Source organism: Polyodon spathula, chromosome 10 (assembly GCF_017654505.1).
Source record: "Polyodon spathula isolate WHYD16114869_AA chromosome 10, ASM1765450v1, whole genome shotgun sequence".
Classification (NCBI taxonomy): domain Eukaryota; kingdom Metazoa; phylum Chordata; class Actinopteri; order Acipenseriformes; family Polyodontidae; genus Polyodon; species Polyodon spathula.
Genome location: NC_054543.1, coordinates 48,690,898 through 48,711,927, shown reverse-complemented (window position 1 = coordinate 48,711,927; position 21,030 = coordinate 48,690,898). Strand labels below are relative to the sequence as shown.

At 46.7% G+C, this 21,030-nt stretch overlaps 1 protein-coding gene across 3 annotated transcripts in view; it reads left to right on the top strand.

The window, feature by feature from the left end:
* LOC121322503 (semaphorin-5B-like) overlaps positions 1-17,951 on the top strand; it is a 79,651-nt gene extending 61,700 nt beyond the window's left edge. For 2 of the 3 annotated variants that reach the window (XM_041262600.1, XM_041262599.1), the window contains exons 9-22: positions 460-595; positions 772-979; positions 1,066-1,273; positions 7,993-8,110; positions 8,847-9,028; positions 9,393-9,536; positions 9,668-9,815; positions 10,048-10,273; positions 10,581-10,799; positions 11,480-11,650; positions 12,711-12,860; positions 13,376-13,420; positions 15,587-15,792; positions 17,044-17,951. In XM_041262600.1, coding sequence (XP_041118534.1) covers positions 460-595; positions 772-979; positions 1,066-1,273; positions 7,993-8,110; positions 8,847-9,028; positions 9,393-9,536; positions 9,668-9,815; positions 10,048-10,273; positions 10,581-10,799; positions 11,480-11,650; positions 12,711-12,860; positions 13,376-13,420; positions 15,587-15,792; positions 17,044-17,205 — 2,323 coding nt within the window. In that variant the 3' untranslated portion in view covers positions 17,206-17,951. The remainder of the gene's footprint in view (positions 1-459; positions 596-771; positions 980-1,065; positions 1,274-7,992; positions 8,111-8,846; positions 9,029-9,392; positions 9,537-9,667; positions 9,816-10,047; positions 10,274-10,580; positions 10,800-11,479; positions 11,651-12,710; positions 12,861-13,375; positions 13,421-15,586; positions 15,793-17,043) is intronic. The other variant, XM_041262598.1, reaches the window with a different exon arrangement.
* Positions 17,952-21,030: the final 3,079 nt, after the last annotated feature.

Below are 21,030 nucleotides of genomic sequence, written 5' to 3'. Positions count from 1 at the left end.
GCACAGTATAGAAGGGAGAATGTGCATGGATTACAGTGTAATAGTCCAAGGGGTCTGTGTGATTTATTTAATTTAATTGCTCAGATTCATTAGAGCATGCTGCAACTATTAGGAGGTGTGCTACATAGAGAAAGCATTGCACAGATTCACTAGAGCATGCTGCTGCTGTTAGGAGGTGTGCTACATAGAGAAAGCATTGCACAGATTCACTAGAGCATGCTGCTGCTGTTAGGAGGTGTGCTACAGAGAGAAAGCATTGCTCAGATTCACTAGAGCATGCTACTGCTGTTAGGAGGTGTGCTACTTAGAGAAAGCATTGCTCAGATTCACTAGAGCATGCTGCTGCTGTTAGGAGGTGTGCTACATAGAGAAAGCATTGCACAGATTCATTATGCTGCTGCTTTTTTGTCACTCAATAAGTTTTCTTTCTCTCTTCTTTGTTTTCTCTTTAATCTGCAGTAATAGCATTGCTGCTTCAGCAGTTTGCTCTTTCAATCTCAGCGCTATAACCCAGGCATTTAACGGACCTTTCCGCTATCAGGAAAACCCACGGTCCACATGGCTGCCTACACCGAACCCCATTCCCAACTTCCAGGTATGCTCTGCATCTGACTCAACCCGAGTCATCATTTCTTGCATTGGTGTCTTCACTGCATTTGTTTAACACTTCCTTAATAATGGAAACAAAACCAGTCTTAACGATTTGTAAACGCAATGCAATGCAGTTTTTTGCACTGGTGTCTTTCTGTAATGTGTCTGATATCCTCCCAGTGCGGCACGGTGAATGACAACTCTCCCAATGAGAACCTGACGGAGCGCAGCCTGCAGGACGCGCAGCGCTTGTTCCTCATGAACGACGTGGTGCAGCCCGTCTCCGTGGACCCCCTCGTCACTCAGGACAACGTCCGCTTCTCCAAGCTGGTGGTGGATATCGTCCAGGGCAGGGACACGCTGCACCACGTCATGTACATCGGGACCGGTAAGAGCAGCTTGCACACCTACAGTCACAAACACTGCTGCCTTTTTGTTGTTTTGGTTCAGTGATTTTTGTTCTTACACAATCAGAATACGGCACCATCCTGAAGGTGCTGGCTACGTCCAATAAGAGCCTGCGGGGATGTTTCCTGGAAGAAATGCAGCTGCTTCCTCCGGGTAAACGGGAACCAATCCTGAGCCTCCAGATCCTGCACAGCGATAGGTCGCTTTTCGTGGGCTTGAACGAGAATGTGCTGAAGATCCCACTGGAAAGGTGTTCTAATTACAAAACTGAACGGTGAGGAAACACTGCTTTATTATGCCCCTAATAAGCCAACATTACACTAACCCCCTGCAGCATTCATCCTCAACAAATGAAGCGCTGTCCTGATTTTAAAAGTGCATTCAAACACAAGGACACAATGTTGTCAAAGTGAGGATACAAAAGCCTGAAGGAGAGGCGCGGTGGTGAGCAGCGCTGACATGAGGAGAGACGCGATGGCGAGCAGCGCTGGCACGAGGAGAGGTGCGGTAATGAATAGCACTAACACAAAGAGAGGTGCGGTGGCAAGTGGCTCTGGCACGAGGAGAGGCGCGGTGGCGAGCGGCGCTGGCACGAGGAGAGGGGCGGTGGCGAGTGGCGCTTGCACGAGGTGTGGGGCGGTGGCGAGCGGCGCTGGCACGAGGAGAGGGGCGGTGGCGAGCGGCGCTGGCACGAGGAGAGGGGCGGTGGCGAGCGGCGCTTGCACGAGGAGAGGGGCGGTGGCGAGCGGCGCTTGCACGAGGAGAGGGGCGGTGGCGAGCGGCGCTTGCACGAGGAGAGGGGCGGTGGCGAGCGGCGCTTGCACGAGGAGAGGGGCGGTGGCGAGCGGCGCTTGCACGAGGAGAGGGGCGGTGGCGAGCGGCGCTTGCACGAGGAGAGGGGCGGTGGCGAGCGGCGCTTGCACGAGGAGAGGGGCGGTGGCGAGCGGCGCTGGCACGAGGAGAGGGGCGGTGGCGAGCGGCGCTGGCACGAGGAGAGGGGCGGTGGCGAGCGGCGCTGGCACGAGGAGAGGCGCGGTGGCGAGCGGCGCTGGCACGAGGAGAGGCGCGGTGGCGAGCGGCGCTGGCACGAGGAGAGGGGCGGTGGCGAGCGGCGCTGGCACGAGGAGAGGGGCGGTGGCGAGCGGCGCTTGCACGAGGAGAGGGGCGGTGGCGAGCGGCGCTGGCACGAGGAGAGGGGCGGTGGCGAGCGGCGCTGGCACGAGGAGAGGGGCGGTGGCGAGCGGCGCTGGCACGAGGAGAGGCGCGGTGGCGAGCGGCGCTGGCACGAGGAGAGGGGCGGTGGCGAGCGGCGCTGGCACGAGGAGAGGGGCGGTGGCGAGCGGCGCTGGCACGAGGAGAGGGGCGGTGGCGAGCGGCGCTTGCGAGCGGCGCTGGAGGAGAGGGGCGGTGGCGAGCGGCGCTGGCACGAGGAGAGGCGCGGTGGCGAGCGGCGCTGGCAGGAGGAGAGGCGCGGTGGCGAGCGGCGCTGGCACGAGGAGAGGGGCGGTGGCGAGCGGCGCTGCCACGAGGAGAGGGGCGGTGGCGAGCGGCGCTGCCACGAGGAGAGGCGCGGTGGCGAGCGGCGCTGCCACGAGGAGAGGCGCGGTGGCGAGAGGCGCTGACACACGGGGGCACTCCCCTTTCTATGCACTTCACTGGTCAGGGTTTGTTTTCAATGAAAGTTTGTAATGTTTCAGCCGGTAGAGGCTACCCCACCCAGCTGTGTGTAATTGTGAGTTACATAGAATGTATAACCCCCTGGGGCTCTGGCCCTTGCGTGTCTCGTTGAATACAGCTCTGTTCCAAACCAGACGGCCATTGTGCAGGATAATCACCTCAGCAGCCACCTTGGGATCTAACGGCTTCTATTCAAATTAATGTAATGACTTCCTCCACTCTGAAATCCCTGGACAGAGAACTTGCATTGTTGGGATTATCTGGGTCCCCCAACAGGTTATTATTGACCTTGATTAATGAAATGTCACATGGCTGTGATTTATGTAACTGTTTAAAATAAAGCAGAAGGCGTGGAGAGAACTCTGCTCCTCACTAATTCTCTCAAACTTCAAGTTTCCTTGTTATTACTTTAGAGAGAATTTAAACCACAGTATCTACATAGCTGGCTTTAAACTGTTGCTTTAAAGAAATGTCAGCACTGTTCGTAGTGGTGCTTGTTCCATTGTTTCTACAATAGTACGAGAGCATATTTTAATTTCTGAATGTGTTTGTTATGAATATATTATATATATATATATATATATATATATATTATATATATATATATATATTATATATATATAATTTTTTTATATGGTCTTTATATGGATGAAATGAGTAAATGATAAACTACCCATGAACGATAAAGTGGCTTGACTTTTTACCTACAGAAAGAAAAGCTAAATGGTTCACAAGAAACAAACTTGTTTGAGTCAGTGTCTGTAAAAGTTCACTGTACATGTGGTTGTGCTTTGTGGAATTGCACATGACGTCTTCAATCTTCACTTCTTCCCAGTCCCTCAGAGAGTTGCCGTCACTGTGCTGCAAGGAGACTAATTCACTTTCCTGCATCTCCAATTTGTTTTCTGGCAACAGAATGGCAGTGAATTTATCATCTATCAGCTTCATCTGTCATTAATTGAGCTTGATAAATTCCGGTTTTGGTCTCCTGACATTCAGATTGCACCCCCTAATACATCAGGACTAAGAAACTGAATGTTGCAACTGTGACGTCAGGCAAGCAGCTCACATTATCTCTGCGGGATGGATATGCGGCTGGTTTCTTTAGCTTCAGATTCACCAGTGTGGCTAAAGCAGAACAGAAAGGTGTGCAGTGATAGAGGTCAGTACCCACTGCAAGCCACAATGCGTTTGGGGGGAACCTCCTGAGATATGACTGGTGAACTGAATGTGTGCAAGAGCATCTGTTTCAGTGCCTTCAGTGAGCAGCAGGTTAGGATGGGTATTTTAATAAGCTTCTGGGAATAGAAATAGACTCCCATTGTATTTCAGTTGGAGCCAATAGGAGAATTGAGAGAGCCCCAGCACAGAGCAGCTAGCAGTGAAGCGCTAGGAGAATTGAGAGAGCCCCCGCACAGAGCAGCTAGCAGTGAAGCGCTAGGAGAATTGAGAGCGCCCCAGCACAGAGCAGCTAGCAGTGAAGCGCTAGGAGAATTGAGAGAGCCCCAGCACAGAGCAGCTAGCAGTGAAGCGCTTGGAGAATTGAGAGAGCCCCAGCAAGAGCTGCTAGCAGTGAAGCGCTAGGAGAATTGAGAGTGCCCCAGCACAGAGCAGCTAGCAGTGAAGCGCTAGGAGAATTGAGAGCGCCCCAGCACAGAGCAGCTAGCAGTGAAGCGCTAGGAGAATTGAGAGAGCCCCAGCACAGAGCAGCTAGCAGTGAAGCGCTAGGAGAATTGAGAGAGCCCCAGCACAGAGCAGCTAGCAGTGAAGCGCTTGGAGAATTGAGAGAGCCCCAGCACAGAGCAGCTAGCAGTGAAGCGCTGGGAGAATTGAGAGCGCCCCAGCAAGAGCTGCTAGCAGTGAAGCGCTAGGAGAATTGAGAGAGCCCCAGCACAGAGCAGCTAGCAGTGAAGCGCTAGGAGAATTGAGAGAGCCCCAGCACAGAGCAGCTAGCAGTGAAGCGCTTGGAGAATTGAGAGAGCCCCAGCACAGAGCAGCTAGCAGTGAAGCGCTAGGAGAATTGAGAGCGCCCCAGCACAGAGCAGCTAGCAGTGAAGCGCTTGGAGAATTGAGAGAGCCCCAGCAAGAGATGCTAGCAGTGAAGCGCTAGGAGAATTGAGAGCGCCCCAGCAAGAGCTGCTAGCAGTGAAGCGCTAGGAGAATTGAGAGTGCCCCAGCACAGAGCAGCTAGCAGTGAAGCGCTAGGAGAATTGAGAGCGCCCCAGCACAGAGCAGCTAGCAGTGAAGCGCTAGGAGAATTGAGAGAGCCCCAGCACAAAGCAACTAGCAGTGAAGCGCTTGGAGAATTTAGAGAGCCCCCAGCACAGAGCAGCTAGCAGTGAAGCGCTAGGAGAATTGAGAGAGCCCCAGCACAGAGCAGCTAGCAGTGAAGCGCTAGGAGAATTGAGAGAGCCCCAGCACAAAGCAACTAGCAGTGAAGCGCTTGGAGAATTTAGAGCGCCCCAGCACAGAGCAGCTAGCAGTGAAGCACTGGGAGAACTGAGAGAGCCCCAGCAAGAGCTGCTAGCAGTGAAGCGCTAGGAGAATTGAGAGCGCCTCAGCACAGGGCAGCTAGCAGTGAAGCGCTTGGAGAATTGAGAGAGCCCCAGCACAGAGCAGCTAGCAGTGAAGCGCTAGGAGAATTGAGAGCGCCCCAGCACAAAGCAACTAGCAGTGAAGCGCTTGGAGAATTGAGAGAGCCCCAGCACAGAGCAGCTAGCAGTGAAGCGCTAGGAGAATTGAGAGCGCCCCAGCACAGAGCAGCTAGCAGTGAAGCACTTGGAGAATTGAGAGCTCCCCAGCACAGAGCAGCTAGCAGTGAAGCGCTAGGAGAATTGAGAGAGCCCCAGCACAGAGCAGCTAGCAGTGAAGCGCTAGGAGAATTGAGAGCGCCCCAGCACAGAGCAGCTAGCAGTGAAGCGCTGGGAGAATTGAGCGAGCCCCAGCACAGAGCAGCTAGCAGTGAAGCGCTAGGAGAATTGAGAGAGCCCCAGCACAAAGCAACTAGCAGTGAAGCGCTTGGAGAATTGAGAGAGCCCCAGCACAGAGCAGCTAGCAGTGAAGCGCTAGGAGAGAAAAACAGTAATAGTGTGTATTACTGGTAGCAGAGTGTTTTGATTACAGACTCATTTCCTTTGGCACAGGCCCTGAGATTAAAGAAGTTTTTATCTTGAGGTTTGATTTGTTGCTTGGGAGGCTTGTATTTCCTACAAGCCAATAAGTGCCCCTGGAAAATGAAAATCTACCTAACTTTTTTTTTAAATTTTTTTTTTTATGTCAGTATTATAACTTTCTGACTGGCTTGTCACTAAAGTTACCTCTGCAGTATTCACAACCCTCTGAAAACCATGCCCTCTGGTTTTAAAAAGCAGTGCTGTTTGTATTACTTGGCTGCCTGCCACCTTGTTATTTTTGTGAATAACAGGAGATGATGTTCTCAGTATGCCTAAGGGCCAATTACATTTGAAAGCCTGATTTAACATGTATTATATCTCCAGCCCTGATAGTGTTCGATTTATTATAAAGGAGAAGTTGTGCTGCTGTAGCTGCTGATCTACAGGACGCTGTATTGACACAGTCTGCTGCTGCAGGAATATAGAGACAGACAGACAGACCAGTCACTCTCTGTCTGATCTACAGGACGCTGTATTGACACAGTCTGCTGCTGCAGGAATATAGAGACAGACAGACAGACCAGTCACTCTCTGTCTGATCTACAGGACGCTGTATTGACACAGTCTGCTTCCTGCAGGAATATAGAGAAAGACAGACCAGTCTCTCTCTGTCTGATCTACAGGACACTACACTGACACAGTCTGCTGCCTGCAGGAATATACAGACAGACCAATCTCTCTATCTGATAGCAACACAAATCCACTGGCCCAGCTGCTGTGGAGGCAGACAGAGCAGGAAGTGTAGTTTCACTGCACAGAACTGGAAGCGTGGTTTCACTGCACAGAACTGGAAGCGTAGTTTCACTGTTCAGAGCAGGAAGCGTAGTTTCACTGTACAGAACTGGAAGTGTAGTTTCACTGTTCAGAACTGGAAGCGTAGTTTCACTGTTCAGAGCAGGAAGCGTAGTTTCACTGTACAGAACTGGAAGCGTAGTTTCACTGTTCAGAACTGGAAGCGTAGTTTCACTGTACAGAACTGGAAGCGTAGTTTCACTGTTCAGAACTGGAAGTGTAGTTTCACTGTTCAGAACTGGAAGCGTAGTTTCACTGTACAGAACTGGAAGCGTAGTTTCACTGTACAGAACTGGAAGCGTAGTTTCACTGTTCAGAACTGGAAGCATAGTTTCACTGTTCAGAACTGGAAGCGTAGTTTCACTGTACAGAACTGGAAGTGTAGTTTCACTGTTCAGAACTGGAAGCGTAGTTTCACTGTACAGAACTGGAAGCATAGTTTCACTGTACAGAACTGGAAGTGTAGTTTCACTGTTCAGAACTGGAAGCGTAGTTTCACTGTACAGAACTGGAAGCGTAGTTTCACTGTTCAGAACTGGAAGCGTAGTTTCACTGTACAGAACTGGAAGCATAGTTTCACTGTACAGAACTGGAAGCGTAGTTTCACTGTTCAGAACTGGAAGCGTAGTTTCACTGTACAGAACTGGAAGCGTAGTTTCACTGTTCAGAACTGGAAGTGTAGTTTCACTGTACAGAACTGGAAGCGTAGTTTCACTGTTCAGAACTGGAAGCGTAGTTTCACTGTTCAGAACTGGAAGCATAGTTTCACTGTTACAGATTTTATATTTTATTTATTTCAATTTTTTTTTTCTATTTTTACAAACTAGCTTTTTATCTTTAGTTTTTAAGTGTACAATTTAAAACCATCTGTTCTAGTAAACTTGTATGACTTTTTAAAGTTATTGTATTCAGTCATTTGTTGGGTGATGAAAGGTCAGTTTTTTCAAACTTCACTTGCCATTCATATGAACGCTCCTTTGTTCCTTCGGGCTGGGCCAGTTACCACATGGCTTGGGATACACAACTTTATTACATTCACGTGGAATTGTTTTCAGTGAATTGCTTAGCAATTAGTCTATATAGTTAAGAAGCGTACAATCCGTTTCATTGCTGGATTGCATGCTCCACAATAAAACATTGTCTTGGGCATTATGCAGTTATTTGTTTACTCCTTCAAGCTATTTTTTCCAATAGTTTTTTTCCAAGGTAACCTTTGCCCATTCCAGTAGTTTTATTTTGTAGCTGAATGAATTGGCAATAGCTAGGAATTGTAGGGGTGAAATTGAGTAGTCGTGGAGAAGCCCATTCCTTTTCACATTGTTTTACAGTCCATGTGTTTTCCTTTCTGCAGTATCTGTTTGGGTGCCCGGGATCCATACTGTGGCTGGGACAGCAAGCAGAGACGCTGCACCACTATTGAGGACAGCTCTAACATGAGCCAGTGGAGCCAGAACATCACAGAGTGCCCGGTGAGTGCATGTTATTAGCACAGGAACAGCTCCAGCATGAGTCACAATATCACCGAGTGCATGTTACTAGCACAGGAACAGCTCCAGCATGAGTCACAGCATCACAGAGTGCATGTTACTAGCACAGGAACAGCTCCAGCATGAGTCACAATATCACCGAGTGCATGTTACTAGCACAGGAACAGCTCCAGCATGAGTCACAATATCACCGAGTGCATGTTACTAGCACAGGAACAGCTCCAGCATGAGTCACAATATCACCGAGTGCATGTTACTAGCACAGGAACAGCTCCAGCATGAGTCACAACATCACAGAGTGCATGTTACTAGCACAGGAACAGCTCCAGCATGAGTCACAATATCACCAAGTGCATGTTACTAGCACAGGAACAGCTCCAGCATGAGTCACAACATCACAGAGTGCATGTTACTAGCACAGGAACAGCTCCAGCATGAGTCACAATATCACCAAGTGCATGTTACTAGCACAGGAACAGCTCCAGCATGAGTCACAGCATCACAGAGTGCATCACTCTATTCTGTGAATGCACAGGGCTTTGCAGTTCTGTCAGTGTTATCTCTAAAGCAGAGCCTTCTACCCTATGATTAGTGATATCATCAAGCTGCAAGGCTTTTGTTTCTGAAGTTTGGAAACTTCCCTTTTTTATAATTGAGATGCATTGTTCTTGTCTGACCCTGATCACTGCTTGACTGTCCCCATGAAATAATTACCCAGGTGAAGAACTTAACTGTAAACGGTGCCTTTGGACCCTGGTCACCATGGCAACAGTGCAAGCACGATGACGCTGACACTACCGGGGCCTGCATGTGCCGCTCCAGGTCATGTGACAGCCCGCCCCCTCTCTGCGGAGGCAGTGACTGTGAGGGACCCACCATGGAGGTCTCCAACTGCTCCAGGTAATGAGGACGTGGGTGCTCCTGTGTGGGTCTGTGTTAATAAGCAGAGCCAGCGAAATGTAATTGAATTTCTCGGAGTCTGTCCAGGGTGGCATCCCAGTGTAGGTACCCAACAGTAATAGTTAGTTAGCAGCTCCTGTAAAAAAAAATAAAAAATGAAATACTGCATTTAAATACCGGTAGTCCTGAGGGAAGAGAATGTGTTTCCTGATAGTCTGGAGCTGAGATCTCAAGTCTTTGCTTCTGTACTGTATTGACGCTGAGATCTCAAGTCCTTGCTTCTGTACTGTATTGAAGCTGAAGGAATCTTCAGTAAGCCAGTCAGCAGGGAGCAGTGCTGACCGCTCTCTTCTGCTCTGTGTAGGAATGGTGGCTGGACACCATGGTCATCGTGGGCTCAGTGCAGCACTACGTGTGGGATCGGCTTCCAGGTCCGGCAGCGATCCTGCAATAACCCCTCCCCGCGACACGGGGGCAGAGTCTGTGTGGGGCAGAGCCGAGAGGAAAGGTAAGGGTGCCTTCTTATTGAGCTGCTCTTGTTGGCTGTCTGTATCTCCTCACATTGACTTATGTTGATTCAAGCTTGGTTTGTGAAAGGTGTGTACTGCAGGGCAGGACTGACTGTTCTTTTTTCAACAGGTTCTGCAATGAGAACAATCCATGTCCATTGCCCATATTTTGGTCATCATGGGGATCGTGGACCAAATGTAGCTCGGAGTGTGGCGGAGGGATACATTCCAGAGTCCGGAACTGTGAAAATGGGAACAGCTGTCCAGGTTGTGCTTTGGTAAGTGTGAAAGAATCCAGTTAGCAGCTTATATTCCTGACATACATGTTAATGAGGCCAGTGATAACATGGCACTTTGCCTCAAGTGCAGTCGATGTTTTAATAGGTGTGAATAAAACTGCAAGAGCTTTGGACAAGGACCGTGTTGGAACGTTCCCATTCAGTTCATTATGTTGTGAAATCAGTGTGGCGCTGCTGTCCCTGCTCTGTGCTGATCCTGGGCTCCCCACAGGAATACAAAGCCTGCAACCTGGAGTCGTGTCCGGAGGTGAGACGGAGCACTCCGTGGACTGCGTGGATGCCAGTGAACATCACGCAGGCCGGGGCGCGGCAGGAGCAGAGGCTACGCTACACCTGCCGAGCTCAGCTGGCCGACCCCCACGAGCTGCAGTTCGGGAAGCGCAAGGTGGAGACTCGCTTCTGCCCCAGCGACGGCTCCTCCGCTTGCGAAACTGACTGTAAGTTTGCTTTTCAGTATCTCAAAGTTTATTTCAGGTCTTATGCCACCGGTATGAATACCGGCATCAATGTTCATTATTACAGTTGATCTGCTGTATAAAAACTGATCTGTAGAAGAGCGATACTGTGGTGAACGCCTCAGTATATACTAGGGTTGGGCAACAATATATGTACTATTTATACTCACTATATACTGTATCTGTCTGGTGTCTGATCTGTAGAAGATCATGTGGCTCTGATGCTATGGTGAAAGCCTCACTATATACTGTATTTGTCTGGTGCTTGAGCCCCTCTTTGCTCTGGCAGCTCTGGTTGAAGATCTGCGGAGGAGTGGCCAGCCCTTGTCTCGCAGTGCTAATGGCGGCTGGTCGAACTGGTCAGGCTGGTCCTCATGCTCCCAGGACTGCGAGACAGGCTACAGGACCAGGAAGAGAACCTGCACCAGCCCTGAGCCCAGGAACGGGGGGCTGCCCTGCGTGGGCTCGGCCGTGGAATACCAGGACTGCAACACCCAGCCCTGCCCTGGTAACCCTTTTCAACTAAACACATTGTTATTAGTAGGAGTAACATTTAGCTACTGCAGTATTGTTCACATTGCCATTCAGCAAGGCAAACAGGTCACAGTGTGTTAGGAATCACACGGCATGCATGCTGTACACTGTGCATTCAAGCCATTTCACTCATTTTGTTTTTTGCACCAGTCTTGACTCTAGATTTGTATTATTTCAGTATGGCTCCATCTTAAATCTTCTCTTGAATATAAACAAGCTCGCTCTGTGCGTCAATTCAACACTTTCAGCTGTCATGTACTTAGCATTTTTTTTGTCACACCTGTCTAAATGGTGTTTATCCAACACTTTGTGACTCTGCTTTTGTAAGGAATGGTTTGCATGACATCTAACCCTGCTGAAGGCCCCATTCTGACATTCTATAACACTAATGATTGTTATCAAACACCTGCAGTGTCAATGGAACGATTCACCGTACGTGTTGTTGAGATAGATTGGTGTGTGTGTGCGGTGTCGTTCTTGTCTTGCATTCACATTCATGTTAATGGTGTTTGTCTTGTATTCATGTTCATGGTGCTCAGGTCTGTATGGTGCTTGTCTTGTATTCATGTTCATGGTGCTCAGGTCTGTATGGTGCTTGTCTTGTATTCATGTTCATGGTGCTCAGGTCTGTTTCTCTTCCTCTCTGTGTTTCAGTAACGGGAGCCTGGTCCTGCTGGTCCTCATGGTCCCAGTGCTCTGCCACGTGTGGAGGCGGGCACTACCAGCGCACTCGCACCTGTACCAACCCAGCACCCGCAAACGGGGGAGACATCTGCATTGGGCTTCACACTGAGGAGGCTCTCTGCAACACACACCTTTGTGAAGGTACTGCATGTGGGCTTCTCACTAAGGAGGCTCCCTGCAACACACACCCCTGTGAAGGTACTGCATGTGGGCTTCACACTGGCTCGATGTTTGGGTGTTTTGCTTCTGTGGCTGTTCCCATTGTAAAGCAGTCCTGGCCCTTCCAGGCCTTACTGTTTGCTTAATTAGACTCACCTAGAGTATGGTTTGTCTGAAGCTTCAGTTTTCCATCCTTGCTATTAGTAACTCATACATACTATTAGAACACATGGAAAGCTTTGAGCCAGCAGGTCAGAAGACTGCACACCTGTTTTTATTACTAAGGTTAATGAGAAATCATCATTTTATTGCCATTTAGTGTGTAAGACACATTGCAGTTGAACATTCTCGTTGTATCAAACATGATAGAATATAAGCGCTTTGTGTTCCTCACTGGGAAATATAACACATCCCTAATGTTCTTTATTAAGCACTGAAACTGTGACCCATTTACTCACAGCAACAAACATAGATTGGAGTACAAATGGAAAGCCTTTTTAATTGGCTCTTTTTGTTGTTGTTACATATCACTTATATTTGAGTATCAAAATAAACTTATCACTTATACTTGGATAAAGTTCACTAGATGTGATCGAAAAATTACACTGTTTTAGAGCAGGTGCAGTGACTTTTTATTGTGCTGATTAACAATTGACATCACGAAGATGCTGCAAAATGACCTGTAAATCTTGGGCAGGTGTTGTGACTCTTGGCTGTGATCTCCCAAGACAACGAGCCACAGTACGCTGCCCCAGTCCAGCCCCCAACATGCCAATTGCACGAAGGCGCTGCTGTCTTGACAGATGTGGCATATTGTTTTTTTTCTTTATTGCTTTATTCAAGCTTGCAATTCAACAGCTGAAATCACTCCATATCCAGTGTCCAATCACCTGTCTCACTAATTAGGTGATTAAGTACATATGCTTCAGTCATAGTCACTCAAGTGTGTCATGGTCAAGGATGAATAATCAAGTGATTTAAAAGAAACCAAAAACATTTGACCAACATTTATATGGGCTCTGATCGTTCCTGTGTGGTCTAGGTGGCTGGACAGACTGGTCTGAGTGGAGCCTGTGTAATGAGGAAGGTCTGCAGCTCCGCAGCCGGCACTGCGAGGTTCACAACCCGGGCTCCTCTCAGTGCCTCGGGAACGGCACGGAGCACAGGGAGTGCATGTACAACGAGATCCCAGGTACAGCACCGACTCCCGCTGCATAGCACTGTAATCCATGTCAGGCTTTGCCATGTGCCTAATTTAGACACCCCACATTCTTGGGGTGTAACTAAGTAAGCTTGTAGTAAATATGTTTTTTAAATTGCTAAGCCTGATGTGGCTTAAATGACAATGCAAAGTTTTTTTTTTTTTTTCTGTCACATTGCCAATGCCTTTTGAGAAGATAGAAGATTGGTGTGTGTTGTATTAAGTAGGCTATGCCCTGGCAGATTGAGCTAGCTAGTTCAGTATTCTGTTCTATTCTATTCCCTTCCCTTTATACACATACTCATGTGCATGTATTGGGGTGGGGGAGGGATGAGAAGGTAGGTACATTGCCATGCTTTAAAACTTTAGCCTGGAAATCAGTCTGGAAAGTGTGAGGTGACTATTTTGTGTAGTGGGGTTCAACGCAAGTAGCTAAACTGACCAGTCCTGTAATGTGATGATTCATCTTTCCCCTCGTCTCACTTTGACTTTTTGTTCTGTTGCAGTGATCCTGCCAGCATCAAGTTTTGACAAGAACCTGCAATGTGGAGGTAAACAAGTTCACGTGATCGCTTTTCCACTCCTCTGTGTGTGCGTGGGTTTTATCATTTTAATCCATTTTCATTCCTCTGACTTTCTTCTCTGCAGCAAGAACTGATAAGAACTGACAAGCACACACAGCTCAGCTCAGCTCTGCTCAGTTCTGTTCTGCTCAGCTCTGCTCAGTTCTGTTCTGCTCAGCTCAGCTGTGTTCTGCTCTGCTCAGCTGAGCTCAGTTCTGTACTGTTCTGTTCTGCTCAGCTCAGCTCTGTTCTGCTCAGCTCTGCTCTGCTCTGCTCTACTCTGCTCAGTTCTGCACTGTTCTGTTCTGCTCAGCTCAGCGCTGTTCTGCTCGGCTCTGCTCTACTCTGCTCAGCTCAGTTGTGTTCTGCTCAGCTCAGTTGTGTTCTGCTCTGCTGTGCTCTGCTCAGCTCAGTTGTGTTCTACTCTGCTCAGCTGTGCTGTGTTCTGCTCTACTGTGCTCTGATCAGCTCAGTTCAGTTGTGTTCAGCTCAGCTCAGCTCTGTGCTGGGATTTTGGTTTCAAGCGAGATCAGAGGAGGATCTTCAGGATAACAGAACAGCTTGAAATGTGTTTGCTGCTCTTCCCAAGTCCTGCTCTTTCTTTCAATCAGGTTGAGCTTCCGTTCCAAGTCGATCATACTCTATATCTCCCCGTTACTGTAACACTTGTTCTTGGAACAAAATGTCACTGATGGTCTCGTTTATGTTTAGCGTTAGTTGTGCAATAACTAACAGGAACTAAAGAGTAATTGCTGGCACGATACGTGATTAGTTTGTTGTGTCCAGGCAACAAAATGAAATGCTCATGGAGTGCAGTTCATGGTTAATAAACGTTACTTGATTGTACATTTATTATAAAGTGTGATATATTACCAGAAAGAGAAATGTGTGTGTGTGTGTGTCTCTCTCTCTATGAGAGAGAGAGAAATAGAAGATTGAAACTGGTTGGCTTTTATTTTGAAGTAACAACCAGGCTTGTAATTAAAACCCTCAATGAATAGATTATACTGGAAACCACTTACACTGTTTCATGAAGCACGGCATTGTCTCCTTTCTCTCTGAACAAATCTTAGTATGAAAGCACCTGTACATCCATTCATGCTGTGTTCTAAGTGCCGTACTCGCGCTCAGCGAAAAGGCAAGATTGATACCACAGCTTGTTTGAAGAACCCAACCCAACCATGAGGGAGCTTGGAATTCATTTTTCGCATAGTGTATGCACGTCCCAATACGTTTTTGGTATATTGTAGGCGTGTTCCAATAAGTTTTTGGTATATTGTAGGCATGTTCCAATATGTTTTTGGTATATTGTGGGCGTGTTCCAATATGTTTTTGGTATATTGTGGACGTGTTCCAATATGTTTTTGCTATATTGTAGGCGTGTTCCAATAGGTTTTTGGTATATTGTTGTGCGTTTCCCCTGTGATGTTGATCCGGCGTAGGATGACTTACTTTACCAGGTCATAGTCGGCAGCTTTATTGTCCGTCATGGCCTGGTAGGCAGGGTCCCAGCTGGCTCACCCAGTGCATTTTGAGCCATGATGCGGTGGTAGCCAGCCGCTCGAAAGTGACCAGGTATGTCTCGGGGTCATCCTCTGCCATCATTTTCTGTGCCCTCACCATTGTTACCGTGGGCTGGATCGCCAGACCCACCTTCTCAATCTGCGCCCTGTCCGCTCCTCTCTCCTTCTCTCTGCACTCTCCTGTCTATTGTCCAGCTCTTGCAGCAGCGTGGACAGTGTGGTGCAGTCAATCCTCTTTTCTGACACCACACGTGGCAAAGTCGTAATTAGTGCGCAGGTGCAGCACTCCAATAATGAAAGAGACAACAAAGTACAGGTGAAATGGTTTATGTTTTATTATGTAATCCAACCCACAAGCTCCCAATTAAACCAGGCCTCCAAGCTGAGCAGGAGGCTGCTTGGTTGGTCACCTCTTTCAGTAGCGGCGCCTATTAAATGGGCAAGCTGCAATAAGCTACTCGTTTCCAAGGTTTCCAAACTTGCAAATGAATTTTGTGAATGAAGCACAGCATGCCTCTAAAATTAAGAACTGTTATTTCAGTAATTACCTTCATACAATGAACTTCCAGTTTCTCATTTGCTAGAGTAAAGTGGTTGACTTTTTGTTTATGTTGTGTGTGTGTGTGTGCAGGTTACAGTCTGGTTCACCTTATTGCCACTGGTGTTTCCTGCTGCATTGGTGCCAGTCTGCTGACGTTCCTGATCTATGCGTACTGGCAGAAGTGCCAGAAACAGACCCAGGAATCAGCGGTGATCCACCCGAGCACGCCCAACCACCTGAACTACAAGGGGAACACCACGCCAAAGAATGAGAAGTACACGCCCATGGAGTTTAAGGTAGGAGAGTTAGCTAGGGCGAGGGATACAGAAACTAGGGTAGCAAACTCCTCCAGAAACATTAGGGATCTCTTTGTTGGCTGTCATTGTAGGTCAAATCATCCTGTCTGAATTAGCTTGGGTAACTGACATTTGAATCATGTTTTTAGGAAGCATTTGCTCCTTGTGGGTAAACTGCAATATTAACCATAGCATGCATACACAGTACACTAAGCCAAAATAAACACAGGGTTCTATTTACAAGGGCCTTACCAGTCTGCTTAATGAAGTGACTATCCTCTAGAAAGCAAACCTCCTAATCTCACAGCCTGCTGTCTCCTCCCAGTGCTCAGTGCAGTCCCTGGGGAGCTGCAGCCAGTGAAATCTACCCATTCTGTTCTTGCTCTTCTCTGTGACGCATTTCTCCACATGGCACTTTTGTGAACACAAGCCATCTTTTCAGATATCTGTTATGAGCTCTGAAATGAAATGAAACCTGCACTTCAGCTGACACATATTTTAAAGTTTCCAGTGCAGAAGGTAGGAGAATGGTTCTGCAGTCTCTGCCTGATTTCCAGTATATACTGCACAGTGTGTATTGTCATTGTTTCTGCTGCTCGGCATATGCATTACATACGGCATCACGGCACACTGCACAGCATTAACCACCTTGCATCAACTCTGGCATCCAATCAAACTTTTATTAATTGCATCTGTTTAGTTTGTTTAATGTTGACCTGTTGCATGTGTTTTCCAGCTGTTGTCAGATGCAGTCATTTATCAAAATAGCAGATGTCTGTTGAGGTCATTTTCTTTGACGGCACCAATAAACTGAGTCATGAGGCTGAAGTATATGTAAGGCTGTAACACAGACTTGGCTAAATAATGGCATGGCCACAACGGGCGTAACTAAACAGTGCTGCCAGTTTCCCATCTCCATTCACAGCAACATTGATACTTTGTACTGTATATATTTACTGCATATATGAACAGTTTTATTATCTCGACTGAAAGCAATGCAAAGTAAAATGCACTACCCATTACAGCACATGACCTCCCAAAGGGGGCGGAGTTGATGCACAGATGCTGGTTGGTACTGGATGTTGCTCAGTGATGGTAGATTCTATGGGGAAATGCTGGTGCTCTTGACCAGTCTCGCTTGGTAGCTCAGCCTTTCCCTTGTTTCCATGAGTAATTATTTAATTAACTAGAAATATGACGATTGAAATCTGCAGTTTGTTCAACTGTTTTGTTGTTTTGCTTGCGTTACAGACTCTGAACAAGAACAATTTGATTCCAGACGACAGGTCTAACTTTTACCCCTCCCCTTTGCAACAAACCAACGTTTACACAACCACCTATTACCCAGCGACTGTGAATAAATACGACTACAAGCCTGAGTCCTCTCCTGGCAGAGCCTACACCAACAGCTGAGAGCGCCGCCCCCCTGCTACAGACTGGATATTCACATTTCTACCATTTCTTTTAACACATCCACTTCTTCAGGAGGGCTTGTGGGCTGCTTTTTAATGTACTGGGGACGGGAGTGCTCAGGGCTGTATGGAACTGTACAAACAGACTGTAGCCTGGTCAAATGGATACTGGAACAATATATTATACTTGTGGACTTCTCTATTTGAAGATGGTACTTTCGTGAAGAGTGTTCCCCTTCTGTCAACGACAGCCCTGCTTCTTCTTTAAACTTTAAGGATGGCTGTTGGACTGAAGATGCGAGCCGTCTGCTCCTGAGTTAAGGGTTTTACTGACTTCTTTTAAAGAGTCCTTGAAACTGCAGCAGCTTGGAAGCCTTTTCCATTTTCAATGCCACGGCCTCAACTTTGACCCTTTGTACTGTATTCTCTCGAGCTGTGTGCGTGTCAGCGGTTTCCATTCTAATACGGTACACTGTGAGTGGATATATTCCAAACTGTAGAGAACAGTCTTCTCCAAACACAATAGATTTGACTGCTTAGAGCTTGTTGTATTTCTAAGGTACTTACCAATATCAGATTTCAGCTGTTGTCTTCCAGCAAGTACAATAACTGAAATAAGCGAACGCATCTGCTTGCATTGCAACGAATCCTGTTCTTGCTTTGAGGCAGAGATGTTGTGTATTAGCTGCTGCCTGCTGCCACATTCCCAGGACAGCTATATCATTGTTTATATATATATATATATATATATATATATATATATAGATATAGATATATAGATATATATATATATATATATATATATATATATATATATATATATATATATATATATATATATATATAGATATAGATATAGATATACACACACACACACACACACACTTTACATTGCATCTCAAGTCATCAGGCATCCGAAATGTTAACTTAAATCCTTAGAATAACCACAGACTATCAAATACATAGCATTTTAGTGAAAAGATTTCAAAGGAAAGTGAAGAGACAAGCCCTCCTGTGTGCGTCTCTAAAGAAACCAGTGAGGAAGATGCAATGTAAACAGTACAACACCAATAACCGTTTCTCAACTCTTTATGTAGATTTATTTTTTTTTACTAAGACTCCGCATGCAAAGGCAGGTTACGACTCCCGTTCCTTTCGAGGAAGTTTGCAAGGAGGAAAGGGTTGTGCGGATTCTCTTGAGCTGTTTCATGCTGTTTCTTTAGTATTCCTGCAATGTCAACCTCAAGTTGACTTGGTCGTGTGAATAGTAACTCTTAATTGCGGTTTTCTGTGTTAAATTATGCAGTTTTTCATACTTCAGAATTATTACAGAAGTAAATGTGGGATACTTGACATTATGAAGAGGGAACAGTATGAAATTAATCAGACTGAAATAATATACTACAGTGATTGCAAACATTATTGGATTAATGAAAACAAATGTGTAATCAAGTGTTTGCAACAAGGCGAATGCTGAACTCGTGGAAGCTGCAGATGTGGGAAGTGATTGGGATGGTGTGGTTACCAAGACTGGTGGGTTGAGGAGAAGGTGTACTCCACTACAGAATACACAGTGAGATGTAGACGCCACGGTACGACCCTCTGAACCTCAAACTGAAAGGAAAGAATGCGCCTCGAGCTGCTCCCAGCACTCTCCACCACATTCTTATATGAACTGTTTATGCACTACACAACGTGCGTCAAAAACAGTCATGAAAGCAGTAAATGGCATTTAAACAAACAATGTGTACAGTGAGTTAGCTTCATTTTATTAGGGCATTTCCAGGTTTTAGTTTTTTTAAATGTTTTAATGCCTGGTGAATGAACGCAGCTCTGGTTACCTTGGTAACCTAACCTTGCCATTGCATTTGTACATAGGAGGAACTGTCCACTGACAACATAATGACATTGATATAATTAGTATAATGTAAATGTATATTGTATAGCTAACACTGTTTTAAATGCCTTATAGTTGTACAAAGTGCAGAAGTTGTGTAAATACCAACCACAGAGATTGTGAATGGAGTTCAGCAGTACTGCTTGTGTGAGAATATTAAGGTTCAATGTACTTCAATGGTCTGGCTGCTCTCCAATATGGCAAACTCCTATCAGTTGTGAGGGATGCAATTCCTCATTATAAATCAGAGGATTTATTATTTTAATGTGTGATGTTTTGTTTTAAAAATGACTTTTTACTCCCCCTTTGCTACACTGAATCTCTTGAGCGCCGCTGGGCTGCGCGGTCAGTTTGAATCTCTTGAGCTCCGCTGGGCTGCGTGGTCAGTTTGTATCTCTTGAGCTCCGCCGGGCTGCGCGGTCAGTTTGAATCTCTTGAGCTCCGCCGGGCTGCGCGGTCAGTTTGAATCTCTTGAGCTCCGCCGGGCTGCGCGGTCAGTTTGAATCTCTTGAGCTCCGCCGGGCTGCGCGGTCAGTTTGAATCTCTTGAGCTCCACTGGGCTGTGCGGTCAGTTTGAATCTCTTGAGCTCCGCTGGGCTGTGCGGTCAGTTTGAATCTCTTGAGCTCCGCCGGGCTGCGCGGTCAGTTTGAATCTCTTGAGCTCCGCCGGGCTGCGCGGTCAGTTTGAATCTCTTGAGCTCCGCCGGGCTGCGCGGTCAGTTTGAATCTCTTGAGCTCCGCCGGGCTGCGCGGTCAGTTTGAATCTCTTGAGCTCCGCTGGGCTGCGTGGTCAGTTTGAATCTCTTGAGCTCCGCTGGGCTGTGTGGTCACTGTTATTGCACAGTGCATTTCCAAGTGCTCGTTTTCAGCAGAACCGACATTTTAAGGCTCTTCCAGTAAAAGCTTATCTTATTTATTTGTAACTTGTTTCTTTAGAACCACATATCAGTACAGCCCCTTCAGCTAAAACGAATGTGGTAGACATCCCCTCCAGGGCATTCCAATGTGATCAGGTCTTGGAGATGCAAGACTGTACCTCCATCTCTTTTAATAACAATAAATAAAAAAGTCAGTAACCTGTGGTATATTGTTATAATTGGTAAGCCAGAGCTAGACATTTATTAAAAAAATCAAATAAATGATTGGGTTATACCCTCACTCCTTCACTCCCTTGCTGTGTCGGTGTTAATAGAACAATGCCACATGACAGAGCAGGTGCGTGGTTCTCACTGCGGTAGCATTGCTGAACTCCACACTGAAGGCCCTGTGCCTCCTATGCAATTGATTTGGTGGTAGTGTTAGATAATAATGTAAAGTGATCTAGACTGTAATCACTGCCTTTTAGACACTGGGAATTTTTTTGGTACTCTATATTTTTGTATATTGTACATTGTAAAGAATAATAAAACAAAACTGTGATGCCAGCTGAAGTACGTATGGTGTTCTTGCCATTGTGTTGCCTGTGTTCATGTTCCATGTAGAAAAAACAACAGACAGGTCTGAACCTTATGCATTTTGGATACGCCATCCCCAACTACAGAGAGCCCTAGTTCTTCATATTGGTGATCTGAATCAGTTTTCTAAGTATTTGTCAATAATAGACGTGAGCGTGCCTTGTGTATGCTGTCACTGTGTAAGAGAAGCCCCCCTCATGCAGTTGGAGTAAGAGCTGTTTGTTTTGTGCACACAGATGGAATCATGACCAGTCCGTAGCAATGATTCGCCCTCCCCAGTCAGTGCAGGGGCGGTAGCGGTGAGCTGAGCCTAAATAATAATTGGCCATTTCAAATTGGGGAGAAAATAAAAAATAATTGGCAACGACTAAAGCATTTAAAAAAAAAAAAAAAAAAAATTATTTATTTTTTCACCGTACATGCTCAAAAAACGGAATCAATTTTCTTAACGTTATTATCAAAGTGCATATTTAGA